Source organism: Bubalus kerabau, chromosome 1 (genome assembly GCF_029407905.1).
Source record: "Bubalus kerabau isolate K-KA32 ecotype Philippines breed swamp buffalo chromosome 1, PCC_UOA_SB_1v2, whole genome shotgun sequence".
Taxonomy (NCBI): domain Eukaryota; kingdom Metazoa; phylum Chordata; class Mammalia; order Artiodactyla; family Bovidae; genus Bubalus; species Bubalus kerabau.
The window spans coordinates 207,595,565-207,616,960 of record NC_073624.1 but is presented as its reverse complement, the minus strand read 5'-3'; the positions used below and the strand labels follow the sequence as shown (position 1 = coordinate 207,616,960).

The 21,396-nt window shown below is 47.5% G+C and overlaps 1 protein-coding gene across 1 annotated transcript; it reads left to right on the top strand.

The window, feature by feature from the left end:
• The first annotated feature begins 244 nt into the window (after positions 1-244).
• Positions 245-20,937, top strand: LMAN2 (lectin, mannose binding 2). The gene is made up of 8 exons (XM_055551260.1): positions 245-530; positions 699-817; positions 15,105-15,222; positions 15,853-15,932; positions 16,076-16,237; positions 16,326-16,440; positions 18,952-19,071; positions 20,252-20,937. Exons 1-8 carry the CDS (start codon positions 326-328, stop codon positions 20,410-20,412), a joined length of 1,080 nt encoding a protein of 359 aa, XP_055407235.1. The 5' UTR covers positions 245-325; the 3' UTR covers positions 20,413-20,937.
• Positions 20,938-21,396: the final 459 nt, after the last annotated feature.

Genomic DNA, 21,396 nt, shown 5'->3' with positions numbered 1-21,396 from the left:
TCGCAGCCGGCCGACACAAATCATCCTTCTGCACTCCGTTGGCCCGCAAGCCGAACGTGCTGTTCCATGATTGGTTGCTGCTCTGGTAGCTCCTAAGAACCCATTGCTGAGGCTGGTTGACAGGTGTCTCGCAGGCGCCAAGGCACTCGACCAGGACAGGGGGCTGCTTAGCAAATAAAGCCGTCGTCCACTCGGCAGCGAGGCTTTGCTTTTGCTGGGAGTTCCCAGGTGACACTAGGGTTGGTGGGTTTCGAGCCGGAGGCTATTAGATGGAACACCCGGAAGGCGGAAGTCCTAGGACGGAAGTGGCCGAGAGGGACAGAGAATGGCGGCGGCGGCGGCAGCAGGCTGGATTTGGCGCTGGGGCTGGGGCCGGCGGTGCCCAGGGAGGTCTGGGCTTCGCGGCCCCGGCCCAGGCCCCACTATACTTCAGCTTTTCCTCTTGTTGCTGGGGCCGGTGGCTGCGGATATAACTGACGGCAACAGTGAACATCTCAAGCGGGAGCATTCGCTTATCAAGCCCTACCACGGTGAGGCCTGTGGCGGGAATGAGTTTAGGGTAAGGTCGAGGCTGGACGGAGTTGGGGAAGGGATGCTCTTTCTTCTGATCAGGGCTGCCCTGTGGGTTCCCTGCCTCCGGCAAAGCTAGTCCTGGCCCGGCCTCTTACGCACCTGTCTGTCCTTGTCTCTGTCCGCAGGGATCGGTTCCAGCTCCACGCTCCTCTGGGACTTCCAAGGAAGCACAATGCTCACGAGCCAGTATGTGCGTCTGACCCCTGACGAGCGCAGCAAAGAGGGCTCTATCTGGAACCACCTGGTGAGTGGTTCCTAAGAGGGGAGGCAGACCATGAAGTAAGCCACTAGAGTTGATCTTCAGCAGGCCTGAACTTGATTTGAAGGCCAGCCCCCCCCTGCTCCCCCGCCCCCTTGGTCACTTGCCTTACTACTTGCCAGTAGTAACAGGCGATGGCTGTTGAAGTTAGTGTATGTAAGGAGCTGTTCTCGACACTTTGTTCACCTGTCTCCATTCCTTCAAAAGCCATGTGAAGTAACCAATGTTATCTCCGTTTCACTGGCTGAAGAAGCTAAGACTCAGAGTTGAAAGTGCCTTCCTCAAAGTCACATAGCCAGCAAGTAGTGGAGCTGTGGTCTGCTTCAGCTGAACCCTCTCAATAGTGGGATAAATGGAAGGAGTGGGGTCTTTATTGGGTGTTTTATGTGTGTTAGGCACTGACTTTAACGTGCCTTATTGCACTTAGCTCTCAGACTGATATAGGTGGCTTTCGTGACTCTGCATAAGCAGAGCAAACACAGAGAGTGAATGGCTATAAACAGCATTTAAATTCTGTCTCATCTCCAAGTCCAGCAGTTCACTTACTGCATTTGACCCCAGCCTGGATGGTGGAGGAACCCCTTAAAAATCCTTGCAGATGTCAGTCTCCTTCCTCAGTGCTGGATTGGTCTGGTCATCAGTGGACTCATGGGCAGTTTTAGTTTCTGCGACCTTTGCTGCAGAGGTTACGGACCTTCAGGTGTCTCAGGCATGTCATACGTAAGCAGTGGCCGCGATCTGCTGCTGCACAGACGCCACACCAAGGAAGGTCAGGAAGCGGTGAAAGGGGAATAACTGGGGGTAGAACCTACTCCTCCCCTCCACCTGCCTGATCCCAACCCTTTCCATGGCCTAAGCAGCTGGCAGTGATCTGGGTTTCTCCATCCGCCGCTCTTTGGTCTCTCTGAATGACTTCCCATGTAGTTCTGAGAGCCCACACCGTCCTTGTGTGGCCTTGTCTGCGTGTTACTTCTCCTCCTCTCTTTGCTGCTGGGGCATCTGGAGATACTTTGCTTAGCTTTCACTCTGGTCCTCAGAGCCTGGGGTCTCCTGTGAAGGGATAAACATGCACTGTGTCTGCACGGTCTGGCCCCTAGTGCCTCGCATCTCCATTCGTCCGCTCTGTTAATATTCTTCCGGCTTCTCTGGCTGCCATTTTGCCTCAGGACCTTTGCACTTGTAGCTTCTGTCTGGGACACCGTCTCCTGGCTCTTCGTGCTTGCTTGGTTTCTCCTTATTTGTTAAGTTTTAGTTCGAGTGAGTGAAGTACTCAGAGAGTACTTCAATAACTACCTTGTTTCCCCTGGAGTCACATTCTCTCACTTTATTCTGTCATGTAACTTTAAAATATTTCATTTTATGTTTATTTGGCTGTGCCAGGTCTTCGTTTCAATACAGAGGTCTTTGATCTTGTGACGTTGAGGATCTTTTTTAGTTGCGGAATGCAAGATCTTCTTCCCGGACCAGGGATGGATTGATCCTGAGCCCCTGCATTGGGAGTATGGTCTTAGCCACTGGAACCCCAGGGAAGCCCCTAATTTCATTTTATATTATGATTGATTTACAATATTCTGTTAGTTTCAAGTATACAGCAAAGTGATTCGTTTATACATGTATCCATTTTGTTTTCAGATTATTTCTCGCATATAGGTTATTACGGAATATTGAGTAAAGTTCCCTGTGCTGTACTGTAGGTCCTTGTTGATTGTCTATTTTATATATAGTAGCGTGTATTTACGGAGAAGGCAATGGCACCCCACTCCAGTACTCTTGCCTGGAAAATCTCATGGACAGAGGGCCTGGTGGGCTGCAGTCCATGGGGTCGCTAAGAGTCGGACATGACTGAGTGACTTCACTTTCACTTTTCACTTTCATGCATTGGAGAAGGAAATGGCAACCCACTCCAGTGTTCTTGCCTGGAGAATCCAAGGGACGGGGGAGCCTGGTGGGCTGCCGTCTATGGGGTCGCACAGAGTCAGACATGACTAAAGCGACTTAGCAGCAGTGTGTATTTATTAAGCCCAAACTCCCAATTTATCCCTCCCCCTGCTACGTTTCCCCTTTGGGAACCAAAAGTTTGTTTTCCAAGTCTGAGAGTCTGTTTGTTTTGTAAATAAGTTCATTTGTATCTTTTTTTCTCTTAGATTTCACATAGAAGTGGTATCATATGATATTTGACTTTTGATGTCTGGCTTACTTCACTTAGTATGATCTCTAGGTTCATTTATATTGCTGCAATTGGCATTATTTCATTCTTTTTATGGTTGAGTAGTTTTCCACTGTATATACGTACAACATTTTCTTTATCCGTTTCTCTGTTGATGGGCATTTAGGATGCTTCCATGTCTTGGCTATTGTAAATACCGCTGTGATGAACATTGGGGTGCATGTGTCTTTTTGAACTATGATTTTCTCCAAATATTTCCAGGAGTGGGATTACTGGATCATATTGTAGTTCTATTTTTAGTTTTTTAAGGAACCTCCATGCTGTTCTCCATATTGGCTATACCAATTTACATTCCCACCAGCAGCATAGGAGGGTTCCCCTTTCTCTGCACCCTCTGCAGCATTTATTATTTTTAGATTTTTTGGTGATGTCCATTCTAACTGGTGTGAGGTGATGATACCTCATTGTAGTTTTTTTTTTAATCCTTAGGTAGCTTTTTATTATATCCTCCAAAAGAGCATATGATAAGAGTCAGAGCAGTGGTATAAAGTGCTGAAGAAGATCAGGAGAGAGTTGACTTACTGTCTTCAGACTGGGGTGGATGTGGCTTCACAAAAGAGGTAGCAGTTAAACAGAAGGAGGTGCCTTCTTTCCTGAGAAACCAGAACCCCTTTTGCTTTCTCCCATACATACATCCATTAAGAGTACTATTCTTTGCTAAAAGATAAAAGTTTAAAGTCATCTGAGGCCATCAAGGAATTACAGGGCAAAAATCATGATGGGTTTCCAGTTTTCTTCAGCATGCAGAGTTATCTGCTCCTTCCTGGAAGCTAGACTAGTGGTGGCTGTGCTCTCAGGTCCCACCCCTGGGCCAGTGGAGGCAGTTTTCTGGCAGGTCAGTGGTCGTCCCTCCTCCCCCAAGGGGGCCTGCTCAGGAGCTGGCGTTCCTCTCCCCAGGTAGGCAGCAGCCAGCATCGCTCTGGGGACCTGGAACATCACCGCCACTGCACCCAGAAAAGCTAGAAAAATGATACCTACCCCTCCCTCCCCAATCTGACCCCTGCCCCGAAGTGGCTCTTTCACTACCCTTGGTGATAGCAGTGGTGGTGGCCAACTTGCCCCTCTGCCCCTTGCCCATGGTGCCATCTCCACACTGGCATTAGCGAGGACTCAGCCCCAAGCCCCCTCTACTGCTCAGAGGCTATGCTGCCCACCGGGCCCTCATTGTAGTTCTGATTTGTATGTCTCTGATAATGAGCGATGCTGAGCATCTTTTCTTGTGCTTTTTGGCCATCTGTCTGTCTTCTTTGGAGAAATGTCTATTTAGATCTTCTGCCCTTTTTTTTTGATTGGGTGGTTTTTTTGATACTGAGCTGAATGAGCTGTTTGTATATTTTGGAGATTAATCCTTTGTGGGTTGCCTCATTTGCAAATGTTTTCTCCCATTCTGTGGATTATGGTTTCCTTTGCTGTGCAAAAGCATTTAAGTTTCATTAGGTCTCATTTGTTTTTGGATAACTTTTTTTTCTTCGGCTGCACTGCGAGGCATGTGGAATCTTAGTTGCCCAACCTGGGCCCCCTGTGGTGGAAGCATGGCGTCCCAGTGGCTGGACCGCCGGGGGCTCCCATGCTTTCAGATAATGTTTATTTTTTTTAAAAAAGTTTATTTATTTTAATTGATTGCTGATTGGTTTACAATATTGCTTTGATTTCTGTCATATATCAGCATGAACTAACCGTAGGTGTACTTATGTCTCCTCCCTCTTGAATCTCCCTCCTTCCTCCAGCCATTCCCACCCCTCTAGATTATTGTGCAGGGCTTAGTTGCTCAGTTGTGTCCAGCTCTTTGCCAACCCCATGGACTGTAGCCCCCCAGGCTTCTCTGTCCATGGGGGTTCTCCAGGCATGAATACTGGAGTGGGTTGCTATGTCCTCCTCCAGGGGAATCTTCCCAACCCAGGTTTGAACCCAGGTAATTACAGAGCCCCAGTTTGAGTTCTCTGAGTCATACAGCAAATTCCCATTGGCTATCTACTTATATATGTTAGTGTATATGCTTCCACGCTACTCTCTCCTTGAATAACTTCTAAGAATGAAATTTTTCAAGGAAGTGAGTTCAGCATAGAGTAAATTTTTTTTTTTTAAGTGAGATACAAATTGTGCTGAAACTGCTAGAAATTGGTTCAGTTACAAGTAACTTATGATTGGAAGTCACTGGTGGTTGGTAATATCACAGGGCTGAGAGAATTCTGCACTTGCCATCATCAGATTTTCAATCTGGAATATAATTCTCTTATCTTCCTGTTTAGTGGAATCTAAATATTGCAATATGAGATCCACTCTTTTAAATGCTGTGTGCATGTGCTAAGTCACTTCAGTTGTGTCCCATCTCTTTGCAACTCTATGGTCTGTAGCCCGCCAGGCTCCTCTATCCATGGGATTCTCCAGGCAAGAATACTGGAGTGGGTTGCCACTCCCTCCTCCAGGGGATCTTCCTGATCCAACCCATGGCTCCTGGATTGCAGGCAGGAGCTGAGCCACCGGGGAAGCCCTTTAAACACTATTAATAAACCCAAATTGTATGTCATTTTTTAAAATTGAACTTATATTTTCACTTCATATCCCACACAGAATTTTATCCTAATGCAGTGTATGTAATACTTGAAAATCTTATTGATTAGCCTATCATGTTCTTCTGTGACTAAGTGTAATAATTTAAGCTTTTTAACTTTGTTGGGACCTTGAAATTAAGTTTTAATATTTTCTTTGGGATTATTATAGTTACCACTGGTACACAATTGATCAAAAGAAATGCCTTACACATTACACAATTTTTGAGTAATTATTACACCAAGTAAACATTTTTTGAAATGCATCTCATTGAGCTGTCATCTCCCCATCCCCATTTGAATGAATGTCATTGTCAGAATGAGAAGCTTAAGCATGACTTCTGCTTTTTGTTCACGTGAATGCTGAAAATTTGCGTTCGCTTAGGCATCACCGATTCGATGGACGTGAGTTTGAGTGAACTCTGGGAGTTGGTGATGGACAGGGAGGCCTGGCATGCTGCAATTCATGGGGTCGCAAAGAGGCAGACATGACTGAGCAACTGAACTGAACTGAAGTAGTAGATGGAGATGCAAGGAGTTTTGTTATAGCAGGGGTCGTTCAATATTTTGAACTCCTTTGATTTATAAACCCCAAATGTAGTGACTTTCATCAGAAATTTTAATGGAAAAAAATGTTAATGATGTATCAACTGACTGTTAGATTAGCTCTGCCTTTCACTTTGTTGCACGCCAAGACATAGAAACCACCTAGCTGTAAAATGGTTCATGACTGTCAAGTGATTGATTCTGATTTAGCTGGCCTGGGGAGGACCAGGGCATTAATATTTCTCAGCTCCCCACATGGCTCAGCTGGGATGGAGGGCCATGACCATGTCATGTTCTGCCCCCAAAAGCAGCTTTACACTAGTTCCAGCCCATACCTCATCTGCTTACAATCCTCCTTTGTACCGTCTTTATCATAGTACTCTCTCTGATGATCTGCAGTCTTACCTGTAGTATGGGGAGACTTTCCAAGGCTTGGATAGTCTTGATGGTATCAGTTTCTAGGTCCTCAAATTCTGTGTGTGTGTACTCTTTCCTAAAACTGACCTTCCTGCAGGCATGCTGGGGACAGGCGGGGAGGTTTTCCTCTCCCATCCTCCGGTGCACAGTTGCCCTTCTCTGAGGCACACCTCCTACTAGCTTGGAGTGCTTTGTTCCCAGGCACAGGAAACTCCTGGGCACCAAAGAGACCATTTGAAATATTGGCTTCTGGGCTGACTTTTGTGTATGTAAGTTACGTTTTAAAAATTTTTTTTCAAATATATAAGTCCTTTTCTAGTTATCTTTATTTTTTAAGTTGTTATTATCGATATCTAGTTTAATCTCTTCATGGTCAAGAAACGGATTCTGTGATTTCAGTCCTTGGACATCTGTTGAGACTTGCAGGTGGTCCTTCAAGTGATCAGGATCTGGGGGACACGTTCATGTGTGCTTGTGAAAGATGTGGATTCTCTGCTGGTTGAGTGAAGTGTGCTATTTAGATCTTTAGGTCTGTTTGCTGATTGGGCTCAAATTTCTATATCTTTCTGACATTTTGCTTGTTTTTATCAGTTATTAGAAGAGGTGTATTAAAATGTGTGTGTGTGTATTTGCCTTCATCTTTATAGTCTGTCAGTTTCTACTTCATATATTTTGAGACCAACATTTTCCTGGTAAATGGAGTCCTTTGTCATGGAGAAGAGTCCTCTTCTAAACTTTGTTATTGGCACAGCTGCACAAGCTTGCTTTTGCTTAGCATTTGCATGTACTGTCTTTTTTGGTCCTTTTCTTTCCCCTACCTCTTTTAGAGTTGTCTCTTGTAAACAGCATATAACCAGGCTTTTGGGTGGTTATCCTTTTATTTTTATTGTGATAAAATACAGTAACATAGCAATTTGCCATTTAACCTTTCTTAAAAAGCAGTTTATTTATTGGTCTTTGCCTAGACTTAGCTGCAACATGTGGGATCTTCAGTCTTTAGTTGCAGCATGTGGATCTTTAATTGTGGCATGCAAATCTTAGTTGAGGCAGATGCTGTCTAGTTGCCTGACCAGGGATTGAACCCAGGCCCCTGCATTGGGAGCCTGGAGCCTTAGCCACTGGACTACCAGGGGAGTCCCCCATTTAACCTTTTATTGTCTTTTATTTTTAAACAGTTTAATTTTTCAAACCATTTTTAATGGCATTGAGATAGTTTTTAAAAGTGTAAATGGTCACCACACAGAAGGTAAGAGTATACAATGGGAAAAAGGCAATCTCTTTAGCAAGTGGTGTTGGAAAAGTTGGACAGCCTCATGTAAATCAGTGAAGTTAGAACACATGCTCACACCACACACAAAAATAAACTCAAGATGATTTAAAGACTTAAATATAATACATTACACCATAAAACTCCTGGAAGAGAACATCGATAAAACATTCTCTAACATAAATCGTACCAGTGTTTCCTTAGGTCAGTCTCCCAAGGCAATAGAAGTAAAAAGCAAAAATAAACAAATGGGTCCTAGTCCAACTTAGAAACTTTTTCGAAGGAAGCCATAAACAAAATGAAAAGACACCTATGGATTGGGAGAAAGTAAAAGTGGCTCAGTCATGTCCAACTCTTTGCAACCCCTTGGACTGTGATCCATGGAATTCTCCAGGCCAGAATACTGGAGTGGGTAGTCTTTCCCTTCTCTAGGGGATCCTCCCAACCCAGGGACTGAACCCAGGTCTCCCGCATTGCAGGAGGATTCTTTACCATCTGAGCCACCAGGGAAGCCCAGGAATACTGAAGTGGGTAGCCTGTTCCTTCTCCAGCAGATCTTCCTGACCCAGGAATCGAATTGGAGTCTCCTGCATTGCAGGCAGATTCTTTACCAACTGAGCTACCAGGGAAGCCCGGATTGAGAGAAAATATTTGCAAATGATGAGACCAACAAGGGTTTAATTTCCAAAATATACAAATAGCTCATGCAATTCAATAATAATTAAAAAAAATTTTTTAAATGGGCAGAAGACCTAAACAGATAATTCTCCAAAGAAGATATACAGATGGCCAATGCCTGTGTGTATACTCAGTTGCTAAGTCAGATTCTTTGTGATCCCGTGAACTGTAGCCCCCAGGCTCCTCTGTCTATGGGATTTTCCAGGCAAACATACTGGAGTGGGTTGCCATTTCTTTCTCCAGGGGATCTTCCCAGTGCAGATCCACATCTCTTGCATTGGCAGGTGAATTCTTTACCACTGAGCCACCTGGGAAGCCAGTTATTCAGTTCAGTTGCTCAGTTGTGTCCGACTCTTTGTGACCCCATGAATCGCAGCGTGCCAGGCTTGCCTGTCTATCACCAACTCCCGGAGTTCACTCAGACTCACGTCCATCGAGTCAGTGATGCCATCCAGCCATCTCATTCTCTGTCGTCCCCTTCTCCTCCTGCCCCCAATCCCTCCCAGCATCAGAGTCTTTTCCAATGAGTCAACTCTTTGCATGAGGTGGCCAAAGTACTGGAGTTTCAGCTTCAGCATCATTCCTTCCAAAGAAATCCCAGGGCTGATTTCCTTCAGAATGGACTGGTTGGATCTCCTTGCAGTCCAAGGGACTCTCAAGAGTCTTCTCCAACACCACAGTTCAAAAGCATCAATTCTTCGGCACTCAACTTTCTTCACAGTCCAACTCTCACATCCATACATGACCACAGGAAAAACCATAGCCTTGACTAGACGGACCTTTGTTGGCAAAGTAATGTCTCTGCTTTTGAATATGCTATCTAGGTTGGTCATAACTTTCCTTCCAAGGAGTAAGCGTCTTTTAATTTCATGGCTGCAGTCACCATCTGTAGTGATTTTGGAGCTCCAAAAAATAAAGTCTGACACTGTTTCCACTGTTTCCCCATCTATTTCCCATGAAGTGTTGGGACCAGATGCCATGATCTTTGTTTTCTGAATGTTGAGCTTTAAGCCAACTTTTTCACTCTGCTCTTTCACCTTCATCAAGAGGCTTTTTAGTTCCTCTTCACTTTCTGTCATCTTGCAAATCAAAACTTGAGTGAGGTTCCACCTCACACTGGTCAGAATGGCCATCATTAAAAAATCTACCAACTATAAGGTCTGGAAAGGGTGTGGAAAAAAGGGAGCCCTCGTACACTGTTGATGGGAATATTAATTGGTACAGCCAGCATGGAGAGCCCTCAGAAAACTAAAAATAGAGTTGTCATATGATCCAGCAATCCCACTCTTGGACATATACTTAGATAGAACTCTTAATTTGAAAAGATACATGCATCCCTATGTTCGTAAAAGCACTATTTACAATAGCCAAGACATGGAAACAACCTAAATGTCTGTCAACAGATGAATGGATCAAGATGTGTGTGTGTGTGTGTGTGTGTGTGTAAACACATATACACACAAACGGAATAGTACTCAACCACAAAAAAGAATAATGCCACTTGCAGCAACATGGATGGACCTAGGGGGCACTAGTGGTAAAGAACCTACCTGCTGGTGCAGGTAAACAAGAGATGCGGGTTTGATCCCTGGGTCAGGAAGATTCCCCTGGAGGATGGCATGGCAACCTACTCCAGTACTCTTGTCTGCAGAATTCCATGGACGGAGACGTCATAAGGTTGCACAGAGTCAGACACGACTGAGTGACTTAGCATGCGTGCACGGATGGACCTAGAGATTACCATGCTGAGTGAAGTTAGAGAAAGACAATCTAATGATATCACTTATGTGGAATCTAAAATATGACACAAATGAACATATATACAAAACAGACTCACAGACATGGAGGACAGACTTGTGGTTGCCTAGTTGTCAGGGGGTTGGGGAGGGAAGGATTGGAAGTTTGGGATTAGCGGACACAAACTATTAATGCAGGATGAATAAACAACAAAATCCTACTGTATAGCACAGGGAGCTGTATTCAGTATCCTGTGATAATCTGTAATGGAAAATATGAAAATATGCAAAAGACTATGTATGTATAACTGAGTCACTTTCCTGTGTAGCAGAAATTAACACAATATTGTGAATCAGTCTGCAGTAAAACTTTTAAAAGTGTAACGTCTACCAACAAAAAATTAGTTTCAATTACTATAAATATGTATCTGTATGAAAAAGAAAATTTAAAAATTTCTCAAATGTTTTATTGTGGTAAGATATACATGACATAAAATTGACCGTTTTAACCATTTTTAAGTGTACAGTTGAGTGGCATTAAGTACTTTCATGTTGTTGTGCAGCCATCACCACCATCCATCTCCAGAACTTTCTAATCATCGGAAGCTGAAACTGTGCTCCTTAAACACTAACTCCCTGTTTTCTGCCTCTCTACAGCCCCTGGTAGCCACTATTCTACTTTCTGTTTTTGAATTCGACTCTTCTAGGTACCTCACATAAATGGAATCATAGAATATTTGTCTGTATCTCACTTATTTCACTTAGCATAACATACGCAAAGTTCATCCATGCTGTAGCATGTATTAGTATTTCATTCTTTTATGGCTAAATAATATTCCTGTGTGTGTGCACCACATTTTGTTTATCCATTCATCTGTTGGTGGACACTGGGTAGTTTCCACCTTTTGGCTATTGTGCTGCTGTGTACATGGGTGGACATAGGTGGCTACTGAAGTGCCTGCCTTCACTTGTTTTGGTAAATACCTAGGAAGTGGAATTGCTAAGTTATATGGTAACTCTTTGTTAAACTTTTTGAGGACCACCAAACTGTTTTCCACAGCAACCACACCATTTTACAGTCCCACCAGCAATGCACCAGGATTCCAGTTTCTCCACATTTTTATAATACTGTATTTTCCATTTTTTTAATAATAGTCATCCAAACGAATGTGAAGTGGTATGTGGTTTTGATTTACATTTCTCTAATGATTAATGATGTTGAGCATCTTTTCATATGCTTTTTATATACAAATTATTATCTTCTATGAAAAACATGTCTATCTAAACCCTTTGTCCAGTTTTGGGTTGTTTTTTGTTGTTGAGTTTTAGGAGTTCTTTATGTATTCTGGACATTATCAGTATATGATTTGGAAATATTTTCTCTCATTCTGTGGGTTGTCTTTTCATTTTCTTGATGTTCTTTGACATGTAAAAGGTTTTAATTTCGTTGAAGCCCAGTTTATCTAATTTTTTTGTTGTCTGTGCTGTGGTGGCATATCCAGGAAATTATTGCTAAATCTAGTGTTTCCCCTGTTTTCTTCTAAGAGTTTTATACTTTTAGCTCATTAGTTTTTAAGTCTTTGATCTGTTATTTTTAAAATTAAACTATTTTTTTGAGATAATTGTAGATTCACATGTAGTTGTAAGAAAAAATAAAGAGATTAAGAAGTACAGAGTTCCAGTTGTAAAATTAATTAAGTCATGGGGATGTAATATATAGCATAGGGAATGTGGTCAATAATATTGCAACAATAATAGTATTACAGTAACTTTCTATGGTGACGGATATTACTAGACATGTGGTGATCAATTTGTAATGCATGTAACTGTCAAATCCCTATGTGGTACACCTGAAACTGATGTTGTATGTCAACTATATTTCATTTAGAAAAAAGAAAGACAAGAATACAGGGAGATCCTGGGTACCCTACCAGCATTCAGTCTGTCTACATTTTGTAAAGTCACTGATACATTTGGGTTTAATCTACCATCTTACTACTTACGTTCTGTTTGTACTGGCTGTCCTCTGTTCACTTTTCTCTCTGGTCTTGGCTTCTTTTGAGTTGGTTAATTTTTATTCCACTTTTATTCTTCTGTTAGCTTGAAAGTTCTGTGCTTATTTCCCAAGATTTTGGTGATTACTCTGGAGTTTAAAACACAGATCATGTTTTACCAAAGAGTACTGATAAGATGTACTTTTAACTCCTTCCAGGACGATGATAGGCTTTTAGAACGATTTAACTTCTTTTACCTTGTTGTTATTAATCTTTCTGTTTTAAATCACACAAAACAGTATTGTTTTATACAGCCAAGTATTCGTTTGTATTTTTAGTCTCATACTTAGTTTAGTCATTGGTCTTCATTCCTTCTTGAATCTCTGACTTCATGTCCGGATCTGGATCACATTTCTCCCTGAAGAATTAAAGATAGCCTTAGTGTTTTTGTCTGAAAATGTCTTAATTTCACCTTCTTTTTTTTTAAAGAGGATTGCATAGATGGATCTGTCGATTGTGGGCTGGCAGTGGTGGTGCTTCTGCCGGCCCTTCAGTCTTCTGAGGCCTGGCCTCCTGTGATGGCAGAAGCGGTGGCGTTGGTTCAGGCACCGCCAGCTACTGTTCTCTCGAAGGAACCACAGCGCAGATCCCCGCAGCTTGCCTCTTCATCTTGGTTTTGTCACAGGAGCAAGTGTGCTTGTTGTGCTGGCTGATTTCCATTCTCTTCACCATTTTCCTGAGGGAAATAGCAGATCCCATATTTACTGGCTCTTCTTAGTGTGTTTAGTTCTGTTGCCGAAAATTAGGTCCGAGGCCAAAGAGCACCTTCATTCTTGAAAGATACATGTGCTGAGTATAGAATACTATGTTGATTATTTTCCTTCAACTCCAAATATATCAGTCTATTGTCTTCTTACTCCTAGTGTTTCTGTTGAAAATTCTAGTATCAGGCTAATTATAGCTCCTTTGAAGTTAATCTTTTTTTTCCTTCTGGTTACTTTTAAGGGTCCCTGGGATGGTGATGGCGGTGGTGGTTCTCTCTCTCTCTGTGTTTTGTTCCTATCTTGTCTCTTCATGTGCCTGGTATTTTTGGTTGTGTCCCAGATACTGTGTTTGTACAATATTTTGTTAAAAGTATGAGGCCTGAGTGAGTCTGTTTAGTCTAATTTCAGGGATTGTGAGAACTCACAGCTGAGCTGCAGTCCCTGGGAGCCCTTTCTCATTCGTTCTTACTTTTCAGTTGTGAGTTTTGTCACCTCAATGCGAAGCAAGACTGATTCACCAGTCCTTCCACCCCCTCAGCAGGTCTTGGACTCAGATTCCTTGCACATCTGTCATGGAGACCTGCTTTTTATCACCTCGCCGTTGCCCCCCTCCAGAACCTGCAGGGTCTCCCAGAGCCAGTGAATTGTCAGAAACTGGGAGGGCTGACTTCACACTGTGTCAGACTGCCGAGCAGGTGCCTGCTAAGCCTGTGTTCTCAAGGGCCGCGTCTTCTCACCTGAGCCTCTGGAGCCCAGGCCCAGAACACTGCCTGGTGAATCAGTGATGCACAAGCCACGATGGGACATAGGGTTTTTATTTTTTATTCTTTACTTGACTTTTTTATGATTACAGAAGTAATATGTTCAGTATAGAAGATTGAAAATGTAGAAAGTAAACATTCCCCTCCCGGAGTTAGCTTTCATTAATGTTGGTCATATTTCCTTCATTTCCTTCTTTCTCTGGCCATAGACTAATATATATATTTTTAAATGAGCACATAGCGCTGATACTGTTTTCAGCTTGTCTTTCCTCTTATTATCTTTGACATCTTGATCTTGACTTGTGAGAGCTTATGGATCTCCCTCATTTTGTTAAAAAGCTGCAACAGCCAAATTGCCCCCAAGAAGATGGGAGCCATCCACTGTCCTCTGGATTTAGGCCATGTTTCTCTTCATTCTTGTCTGCATTGCTGCTCATGATCTCTTTAAGCCTTGCCAATCTGATAAGTCAGCAATATGTTGTTTTAGTTTGCCTTTCAGCTAGGCCTTTGTTTAATTACTTGCTTACACACCCATCTGCAGACTTTACCTAAGCAGATTCTTGTTAGAGTGTCAATACCATAGTTTTCATGAGCAGCTTCCTGGTAGGCAAAGCAGGCTGGTGTCCTTGCTGTGGGCCCAGCCTTGTGCCTTCCTTCCCTCACATCACAGTAGCTCAGAGGCCCCAGAGCTGCCCTTCCAGCCCCCAGGCCTAATATCACCATCGCCACCCTCAGGCTGGGCTGAGACTGCAAGAGGCAGGTGGTGTGCTGGCTGAGAGTCTAGGGCTTCAAGTCTGCCAGACCTGGGTGTGGGTCAGTGTGAGGGGAACACAGCGGGGATGGAAAGCCAGAAAGGAGTCGGTGCAGCTTGTGTTACAGGCCTGAAGGCCATGGCAGCTGTAGGCAACAGCAGAAGTTTCCGAGTCAGACAGTCCTGGGCGTGCGTCAGGACATCCACTTACCTACTGTGGACAAGTTATTTCGTCTCTGAATGTGTTTTCTTTTTATAAAATACATGACTCAAATAGGGATAGTAATCCTTCCACAAGATCCCCGGGGACAGGAACAGTGGGGATGGAGAAGAAACAGGGCTAACAGGTTTGGCTGGTATCAAGGAAAGTAAGTCAAGGTGTGAGAATCAGCACAGGAGAAGACGGGCCAGGGCGGGTGGAGTCTGGGCCTCAGCAGCCTTGGGACAGTCTGTGGCCTCCCCCTTCCTCCCTACTGGGGCCCTGCTGCTTAGCCCTGTTCTGTGTCCCGACTCACTCTAGGTCAGTTGCATTGAGTAGGCAAGCCTGGGGAGCTCTGACAGCCCTCTCTGCTCTCCCTCTAGCCTTGCTTCCTCAAAGACTGGGAGATGCACGTTCACTTCAAAGTTCATGGTGCAGGAAAGAAAAATCTCCATGGAGATGGCATTGCCTTGTGGTACACCCGGGACCGCCTGGTGCCAGGTAGGGTGGTGCTGGCACAGGTGGGCTGCTGTGGCCAGGAATCCTTCACTCTGCACTCCCTGTTAGGGCACTGCTGCTCCTCTTTGAGGAAACATGGGGCCTGGGGAGTGGCTGGAGGGAGCGTCCCTGTAGAAGAGGACCCTGTGGTCAACTCTGCCCAGTGTGGCCTGGTCTTCACCAGCTAAGTGGGTTTTACCGTCCTATCATCTTAAGAAGGAAAATACAAGGGAGACTGTGACAGAGACCATCTGTGGCCCACAAAGCCTAAAATCTTTGCTCTCTGGCCTTGGACAGAAAGTTCGTGACCCCTGGGTTCAGGGGTGGTCCTTACTGCATGACCATCTGGTTTTTACAGATTAGGTATCCCCTTGCCCCCGACACCTCAGAGCACATAGACAGGTGCTGTTCTTTCACAGTTCAGGCTTCAAACTTGAGTCCTCTCTGCCACATGCCTGAGACTACCCTTCCAACGCCTCTCACCCCACTTAGAGATCCCTTCTTTCTCCTGGGAGCATGACTGTGGGCTAACATCTTTTGACCCCATCCATGCTGGCGTTACTCTGTCCTTCAGGTACCCCTTGGGCAATTCCCAATTTCTCCCGTCATAGGAGCATCTCCTTCTAATTCTAGGGCCTGTGTTTGGAAGCAAAGACAACTTCCATGGCTTAGCCATCTTTCTGGACACATACCCCAACGATGAGACCACAGAGGTAGGCCCTTGCTCTCCTGCAGAGCAGGACAGGACTTCTCCCTGGGTCCTGCGTGAGAGCAGCCTCCAGGGGTCAGGGTGGTGGGTGCCCCGCGGCCTCCCACTGGCTGGGCTGCCCTCGGAGTGACCGGTGTCTTGTCTCAGCGCGTGTTCCCGTACATCTCCGTGATGGTGAACAATGGCTCCCTGTCCTACGACCACAGCAAGGACGGCCGCTGGACTGAGCTGGCGGGCTGCACGGCTGACTTCCGCAACCGCGATCACGACACCTTCCTGGCAGTGCGCTACTCCCGGGGTCGCCTGACGGTGAGCAGGCAGGAGGGGCAGCTCTGCGGGGCTTGGGAAGGCGGGCAGGCCAGCCCTGGGCCACCCTTGACCTGCTGGCTGGCCGCAGGTGATGACTGACCTGGAGGACAAGAATGAGTGGAAGAACTGCATTGACATCACGGGAGTGCGCCTACCCACTGGCTACTATTTTGGAGCCTCTGCCGGTACCGGCGACCTGTCCGGTGAGTGTGCGGGCAGTGCAAGGCATCCAGTGTCAGTCTGGCCTTCCCTGCCGTCGGGAGCTTGTGACACGGCAGATCCCTTTCCTCCTCGACCTGCCTCCGTTTGGTTCCACCCGTGCCTGGATTTCTTCCCCCTCTTCCCACGTGTGTGCGCAGTCCTTCAGCTATCTTCCCTCTCTGTCATCTGTGAGCTGGAGGTGTTTGAATCTGGTGAACCCAGCAGTGGACCCCCACGTTTCCCTCTCCAGACCTGAGTCACCAGCAACATGCCCAGCAGGCCTCTCAGCCTTCACACGCCCACAGCCAGAGGCAAACAAGCCTCTGCTCTAGTGGTTACTTGGGTCAGAACGCCTTGGTGTTCTTCCGGCCTCTGCTTTTTCTCTCACATGCCGCCTCCCATTTGTTGGCATGTCCTGCTGGCTGTGTCTTCTTTTCACCCTGCAGCAGACCACTCTTATTCCTTTACTGCAGGCAGGTCTGGGCCACCGTCCTCTCTTGCTTGGACAATTGCAGGAGCCTCCCGAGGGTGCCCTCCTCCCAGCACCACAGCCGAGCTACTCCTTCACCTCACTCAGGGCTGAGGCTGCTGTCCTGCCAGCAGCGGGCCTGTTGCCTGCCGCCACATTCCCTGTGCCGCATCCTCTCTGCTCTCTGATGACACTGCCGCTATAGCTACTCTTCACACCCACCCCTGCCCTCCTGCCTCGGGCCTTTGTGCCTGTGTCTCTCCAGGTCTTGCTCAGGTATCTCTTCCCTAGTGAGGCCATCCTTGATTCCCTCATTTAAAGTCACACACACACACACACACACACACACACCCCCCAGTCCCCTGCACACTTCTGTCGCCTTTTCTAGCTTTATTTTTCTTTATAGCATTTAACCGTCCTGGTATCCACTGTGTAATTTATTTCATTGTCATGTATCCTCACTGAATTGTGAGCTCCATGGAGTCAGGGCTCTGTCTTGTTTGGCCCATGGTGAGTGCTGTAAGCTTTGGGGTGCTACCTGCCCGTGCAGGCCTCTTGAGACCACCAGGCCTGGGTGGCACTTGTTGGTGGCCCTTGGCGCTGGCCCTTAGTCCCTTCTCAGGGCCAGCTCTTGTTGACCAGAGTTGAGAAGCAATGTGGTAGACCAGACAGAGGCTTGTTTGTTGTCAGGATAGATGTTTCCAGGGCTTATGAGCCAGCCACTGTCCAGGAGCGTCCCCGTCACCATGGAAGCGTCTGGGTCCATTTGGTTCTCGGAGTGTCTATTGTTTTAAGGTTTCTAATATGGAAATTCCAATTGTATACCCACAAGAGGGAAGATGGTGTGATAAGCCCCTTACTGCTGTTACCCAGCTTCAATAATTACCAGCTCACAGCCTGTCTTGTTTCATTTGTGGACCCAGTACAACCCTGCCCTGGGTCACCTGGAATTCCATCTGACTGTTTCAGCAGGCATCATGAGAAGGCTCTGGAAGCAGAGCTATGTCTGTGACAGTGTATTCTCTAAGTCTGTTTGAAGAGGCCCTGGGAAGGGCGATGGAGGGGCCATGCCTGCAGTAGTGTGACCCTTAGGCAGAGGGCTGTGCATGCCCACCTCCTGCAGGTGTCTCGTGGCTGTGTTCTTAGTTAGGTAGCTGTCTCTTTCCCCTTTTGTACAGCTGAGACCATTGGGCATTTGGGAGTTGAAGAGAGGTGGATGTCAAGTTCGGGCACCCAGGAAGTGACAGAGCTCAGATGGGCCCTGCTGTCTGACTCCAGGGCCCCTGCTTGGCCCTGGGCTTCCAGGGCCACTCACACCAGCTGTCCAGTGCGCTGGCCTCTGCCTGGCCTGGCCGCAGGGTCCTTGCTCTTTACGCTTTCAGGTTCTGGTCAGTTAGCTGAGCTGAGAGCTGGTGGTAGGCTGACTGGGACCCTCGTCTCATTTCTGAGCCTCAACCTCTCCATCTCCAAATGGGGTTGTCAGTTACTGTCAGCGTCAGGCAGGGGTTCTCTCCTGCCCATACTTAGTGGACCCGGGCCCTCCTCAAGTCTCCCCAGGTACAGTCGATGACTGTCACAGCTGAGTGTCTGGTGGCTGCCCGCCCCCGGGAGGGTCAGGCTTCTCAATCAGCTGTGCAGCAGTGTGTGGGCCTCTATCCGGTTCTCTTTTCAAGGACATGCTGCCTCCAGGCAGTGCACCTTTGGCCCTGTCTGTACTTTCTCATTTACACGCCTCAGTAACCGCAAGACGGAGATTACCACCCCCATTTGCAAATGAGACTGAGCCTCAAAGAGGGTAGCAGAGCCAGGATTAGACCCAGCGATGTTGATTGTAAAACCTGTGCTTTTTCCTCTCTGCTCTGCTTCCTCCCAGGTTTCTTATTGCTGAGTTCTGGAGTATTCCAGCCCCTGAATACTGCTTGCTAGAGGCTGCTAGGTTCTCCCCAGGGGACCTGGCCACTCTGTGTGGTGTGGGGTGGGAGAGGGTTGAGCTCGTGTGCCAAAGCGGCTCCATGCCCCTTAGAAGCTAACTCTTGTCCTGCAGACAATCATGACATCATCTCCATGAAGCTGTTCCAGCTGATGGTGGAGCACACACCGGACGAGGAGAGCATCGACTGGACCAAGATCGAGCCCAGCGTCAACTTCCTCAAGTCGCCCAAAGGTATGCACGAACAGCCCCTCCCGGTGGGGCCTGGGCTGGCTTAGGCAGCTGCTTGGGGTCCATCTGCCCTTCCCTGGACCCACTCAGCCCTTGAATCAGCAGCTAGTGCTCATGAACAGGCATGTGAGCCCCTGGCCTCTGCATCATCCTGCACTCAGTGCTGGGATCACGGCCGGTGAAGCCAGAGGGGCTGTTTGCTGGTGCAGGCGCTCTGGTACCTCAGTGCGTGGCCTCAGCAAACAGCCTGCAGTAGGGCCCACAACTGCTGGGGGAGCTGATCCTTAGGCTTCCTCAGCTAAAAAGAGGTAAAAAGGCAGGATGCAAACTTGAGTTTTGGCAGACCTCCAAGTCTGAGCCCTTTGCAGGGTAGTAGTCAGCTAATACTCCATCCTCACAGAGAGAGAGTTTTCAGGATGGATGGGGAGTGAGGACCCTGTGTGTGTGTGTGTGTGTGTGTTGCGAACTCTACTTCAGGAGCCCCAAAGTTGTGCGTGTGGGCCCAGCGGGAGATAGAGTACCACTGGAACCCAACATTTTATGTGACATTTCACTTTTTAAAGATTCAAGTTGCTTTTAAATGTTTTGGGGGCCAAACAAACCCCACCATAGACCACTGATTTGCGGCCTTTCATTGAAGGCTTCCTGCTGCCAAGGCTTTTGGACACATCTGCTCCAGCCCACCCAGCAGCCCATGCGGCTGGCCTGGCAGGGGTTAATTCCCAGTCAGACAAGTGGGCCCACTGGGCTAGAAGGTCAAAGCGAAAGCACAGAGGTTGGGGGTCAGGGCCCTGGGAGCCCCCCAGGAGGCACGGAATGCATCCACATGTGAGGGAGGGCAGACTGTGGCCAGGGCCATGTTTCTTCAGCTGGGGACCTCAGACCACTGCACCAGGCTGGGAGTGGTCTTGGGAAAACAGGTCCTGGGCCCACCTAGGCAGACTCAGGCTGTCAGGGAGATCCCAGGCGTGCAGTTCACCAGCTTCTTGCAGCAGAAGGCACCTCAGCCTGAATCCCGGGGAGCCTTGTTCCCAGTGAGATTGTCGCTCTGTGCATGCCCCTGCCCCGTGCTGGAGCCTTGTGAGCAGGCCACAGCTGCTGCCTCGAGGGTGGGGTGGGGCCTTATCACGCTGTCTCCTGGGAGCCCGTTCGGCCTCTCATTTACCCCTCTCTCCTCCTTTAGACAATGTGGACGATCCAACGGGGAACTTTCGCAGCGGACCCCTGACGGGGTGGCGGGTGTTTCTGCTGCTGCTGTGCGCGCTCCTGGGCATCATCGTGTGCGCCGTGGTGGGGGCCGTGGTGTTTCAGAAGCGGCAGGAACGGAACAAACGTTTCTACTGAGCAGCCAGCCCGTGGCTTGGGGAAGGGCCCTGGCGCTAATGTGAACTTTTTTTTTTACTAGGATTGTAAAAGGAAAATAAGATGACCTTATTTCTTAACCGTTTCAAAGAAATAATTAAAGTATTTTCATATATTTTGCTTCTTGCCCAATGGGGAGTAAGGCTGCAGGGCTGGGGAATAAGGGTTTTCCATGCCCACAGCCGGGGGCAGAGGCCCTGGCCCTGTGCCGGCCTCTCAGGAGCAGGGGGTCTGTGCCTGGTGCTGGGCCGAGAGCCTGGCAGGTGGCTGTGAACACTGGAGGCCCCCCAGGCCACACTGGGGTGGGCGCCTGAGGACACAAGCAGTGATCTTGTTCTGTGCTGTGTGGTGTGTGTGGCAGAAGAGGAGGCCAACTGGGGAGCCTGTTTCTTCCTGTTCATGCTCCGAGCTTCTTTCCAAGGCCGACCCTCGGGTGAGGCTGGAGGAGCAGTTTGGTGGGGCCCAGAGTATGATGGTTTGCTAAATAAAGTGAAATAACCAACCTCAGTTGTGTGGCTGCCCTAAAAGGTCTGCTTTTCTCTTCTTTGAATGACTTCCAGGTGCTTTCCAGCTTCAAGCCTCGTCCCCTCAGGCGTGGCACGGCCCCAGGAGGCAGGTGCTGGGGTCTCCATTTCCCAGTTGGGGAATCACAGTTCTTAGAGGTCAAGCAAAACTTGCCTGGTGGCACACACCACTGGCAACATGGGGCGAGGCCTGCACTGTCTCCACGCACCCGGGGCCTCTGGGAAAGGACCCACTGAGGGGAGGATGTGGTTCCCGCACAGAGGGTGTGGTTCCCACCCAAGGGATTGTGGGTCAGCGGTGGTGTTCCCCTTGGTGTCATGGCTGGTCAAAGGTGGTTCAGGACGTGAGGAAAGCTCACAGTAAGTGCCACGTGTGGCAGCCTCTGTGGCTCACTCCCAGTGCAGCTGGCTGCTGCATCCAGTCTCCCGTGACCCCCGCCCG